Source organism: Alexandromys fortis, unplaced genomic scaffold (assembly GCF_014885135.2).
Source record: "Alexandromys fortis isolate MF-2015 unplaced genomic scaffold, M_Fortis_MF-2015_v1.1 scaffold_208, whole genome shotgun sequence".
In the NCBI taxonomy this organism is placed as follows: domain Eukaryota; kingdom Metazoa; phylum Chordata; class Mammalia; order Rodentia; family Cricetidae; genus Alexandromys; species Alexandromys fortis.
In genome coordinates this window covers 2,368,629-2,372,395 of record NW_026068082.1, presented here as the reverse complement: position 1 = coordinate 2,372,395, position 3,767 = coordinate 2,368,629, and the positions used below count along the sequence as shown (strand labels likewise).

Below are 3,767 nucleotides of genomic sequence, written 5' to 3'. Positions count from 1 at the left end.
ACACACAGACAGAATATTGTATACATAATAAATAAATATTTAAAAAAAAATAATTGTTAGAGGGCCGGTATATAGCCAAGGGCTATAGGCCTGAGGTTCAACATGAAAACCAAAAAGAATATATTTTCTTCAAAGTCATGCAAGGGTAGGGGAAACAGGTAGATACAGATGTCAGGAAGGAACCACCTGGGTGGTAAGTGCATTGGGCTCACTGTGTGACCCAGTTGGCTTTTCTTTATATTCCAGAGAATCTGTGGGGTGGGCATGGTTTTTTTAATTTTGTTTTATGTGCATTGGTGTTTTGCCTACATGTATGTCTGTATGAGGGTGTCAGGTCCCCTAGAACTGGAGTTTTAAACAGTTGTGAGCTGCCATGTGGGTGCTGGGAATTGAACCCGTATCCTCTGGGATAACAGCCACTGCTCTTAACTGTTGAGCCATCTCTCCAGCCTCTTGGGTGATCACAAGGTTCTGTCTGAAAATCTCTAGTGAATACTCACCCCAACTCCACACTCATTTGGCCTCACTGGCTCTCCTGACCCGGTGCTGACACCATGTCTAATCTTAGTGTTGTCGTTCATCCTTTGAAAAAGGACCTTAACACACGGCTCACTGTGTATCCCCCACTGCCATGGAACTCACTGTGGAGACTAGGCTCCAGCTCACAGAAATCTGCTTCCTGAGTGCTGGGATTTCAGATGTTACCACACCTAGCCAGACATTCACAGCCTCCCAGATGCTGACTTTGTGTGTGAGTGATGTGGGGGAAGGGGAACACATGTGGGTATCAGAGGACATCTTTTCGAGTTTTTTGTTTTGTTTTTTTGGCCTTTTTGTGTGTGTGAGTTCTGGGGATCAAACGCAAGCTCTCTGTTTTTTAGGCCTATTCTTTTAACTGCTGACGGTGTAATTCTCAAGACAGCTTTTGGGCTGTTTAAGATTTCACCTAACTTAGGCTGGTCTAGAACTAGCCAACGATGACCTTGAACTCCTGATCCTCCAGCCCCCCCTAAGTGCTGAGATTATTGGCTTCATCACCATACCCAGCGTGGTTTGGCTTTTTTTGTTTGTTTGTTTTTTCTTTTTTTAATTTTTTTTTATTTTTGAGACAGAGTTTCTCTGTAGCTATGGAGCCTGTCCTGGAACTAGCTCTTGTAGACCATGCCGGCCTTGAACTCAGAGAGATCCACCTACCTATGCTTCCCAAGTGCTGGGATTAAAGGTGTGTGCCTCCACTGCCCGGCTTTGTTTTTTTTTTTTTTTCAAGACAGGGTTTCTCTGTGTTACAGCTTTGGCTATCCTGGAAGACCTCGAACTCACAGAGACCCACCTACCTCTGCCTCCTGAGTGCTGGGATTAAAGGCCACCAACGCCGGGTCCCAATGGTTTGGTTTTTGAGACAATGTTTTTCTGTGTAGCCCAGGCTAGACTTGAACTTCATCTATCCCAACTCTATTGGGATAAGTGTGTCCTGCCATGCCCAGCTCTAACCGTCGTTGCATGTGGTGCTCCTCAGACTGCAGTGACCTGCTTTTTGCTTCTCCCAGCTCTTCATTCCCGGTTAGGTGTCTTCTCACCCAGAAAGTCTTCTCTGAAGTGAGTTGAAGCAAACCATTATACTGAAGAGTAATTGTTTCCTTCTGTTAAATTCTCAGTTTCTTTCCTTCCTTTCCACTTCTTCTTTTTTTGCAGTACAGGGGGTTAAACTTGGCTTTATACATTTAAGGCAAATGTACCTCTCCGATGCAATTCCAGCTCCTCAAAACCAGGGACGTCTTTCTCACTGCAGGTGTCCCCAGTGCTCAGTGGCTTGATAAGTACTTGTCCATCTTTAATTCCTAGTGCTCAGCATGGCACAATAAGTGAGTTCAGCAGGTGTTTACTGAATGAGCGTTGCTGAGATAATGTGTTTTGTGAGGTGCTATAGGAAGCTGTGTTTTCCCCCCAACCTGAGGACTGAACGATAGTTTTTGGTCGATTGACCAGCACGTGTCATGAAGGATGGGGGAATCACCCACAAGATTTTCTCCCACCTTTTTTTCTTCTCTACAGGCATGGTTTGCAACTGGACCCCAGCCCAGACCAGGAAGGCAGCCTGCATCATGTGGTTACAAATTGCTCGTCCTTTACCTGTTGATGCCTCCCAAAAAGAGACAGCAAAGACAGTCACGCAAAGCCCAGCTGCAGTTCCACCATCAGCCACTGGAGGGCCCCAAACATCATGAAAATCTCCAGCGGCCTATTACCCACACTGTACGGGTGCCCAGCAAGCCCATTGATCAGGGCACCATCACTTCCTGGGTAGGTCCTTTGACCGTGTTAGGCTTTTCAGAATACTGACTCTTCATCCTTGTGGAGCAGGGAAGCAGATATTCTTTCTGGTTGTGGTAACCTGACCTATCTAATTTTCTTAGTTCAGATCAAAATACATGTTATATGGAACTGGAGTCCTCCCTGCCAGGTTCTTCTGAAAAAGTTCTGAGTGACTATTTCACTACCCAGTAGCTGGGTGAAGAAACTAGAAAAATGGCAAGCTTCTAAATGGGATTATTTCCTGTAACTCACGTGGGAAGTACTAGGTATTCTATGGTCGAATGAACTGAACGTTAGGGAGAAAATCCTACAAAAATGGCATTATGAGGCACACCTGTAATCCTAGCATTTGGGAGGCTGAGGCAGAAGGCCAGCCTGTACTGCTTGGTAAGATTGTCTTAAAACGTGGGGGGGTGGGCGGGGATCCATAAGCACTGATTGGATAAACATACAGTACTAGATCCTTTTTCTGAACACTGTCTCACTTCCTAGTTCTTGTGGCTGCCGGTCACTGTTTGCCAGACACTCTGCTGGACGTTGGGGATGAGTCTGCGGGTCCCCGCCCTACTGAGGGCTTTGTTCTGCTGAGTGTGCTGACTGTGGGTTCTACCCCCGGGATCCTTCCAGCCCTGCTCTCGTGAGGTTTAACAACAGACAGTTAAATAGCCATAGCGGGGTCGTGTGGTGACGAGAAAAACCTTGTCTCCTCTCTGAGAGGCAGAGGACAGAGAAACCAAAGCTGTTTTATTGGTGCCTCACATAGCTGGTTGGCTTGGGGTCCTTTCGCTATAGCGAATCCTCATGATTCTGAACAAAAATAAAGGATTCTGCTCACTTTCTCTGGTAGTTGACCCACCGCCCTTTTTGTCTTTTTATGCACAGGTCTTACCTCAGTTTGATACAACAGCCAAAAGCCAGCTTCCAGCACACCGGAAACGTCTCCCCCAAGACCAGACAAAACAGTTAACACGAAGATCTGCCTGCAAGTTCCCACGGCTAACCTTTGAGAGTCCACCGGCTTCCAGTTCAGAGACAGTGACATCGTTGAACAGAGAAGAGCCCTGCCAGTCAGAAAAGGACACCCCCAGAAGGCCTTTAGTGCCACTGCTCAGTCCCCAGAGCTGTGGGGAGCTGTCAGTGCACGCCCCTCAAAGCTTACCTCATGTGTTCACACCCCCTGATATCCAGACCCCGGGGTCATCTGTGAGAGAAGAACCCGCTTCCCCGGATCAGAAGGAAAACAGTCTTCCAGGCTGCATCCTGGGCCCTGGAGCTCCCAACAGCCCGGAGCCTGGACCTATTCTGGTCAAGGACACCCCTGAGGAGAAGTATGGGTTAAAGGTCACGTGGAGGCGCAGAAGGCACCTGTTTGCCTACCTCAAGGAGAGAGGGAAGCTGGACAAGAGCCAGTTCCTCGTGAAGATGTGACTGGATGTCACAGGCGTCGTCTCTTT

General features: G+C 47.6%; 1 protein-coding gene across 3 annotated transcripts in view; it reads left to right on the top strand.

The window, feature by feature from the left end:
- The window catches only part of Rhno1 (RAD9-HUS1-RAD1 interacting nuclear orphan 1), an 11,344-nt gene extending 7,577 nt beyond the window's left edge, over nt 1–3,767 (top strand). For all 3 annotated transcript variants that reach the window (XM_050121970.1, XM_050121971.1, XM_050121969.1), the window contains 2 exons: nt 2,053–2,301; nt 3,196–3,767. In XM_050121970.1, the coding sequence (XP_049977927.1) occupies nt 2,137–2,301; nt 3,196–3,741 (711 nt within the window). In that variant the 5' untranslated portion in view covers nt 2,053–2,136 and the 3' untranslated portion in view covers nt 3,742–3,767. The remainder of the gene's footprint in view (nt 1–2,052; nt 2,302–3,195) is intronic.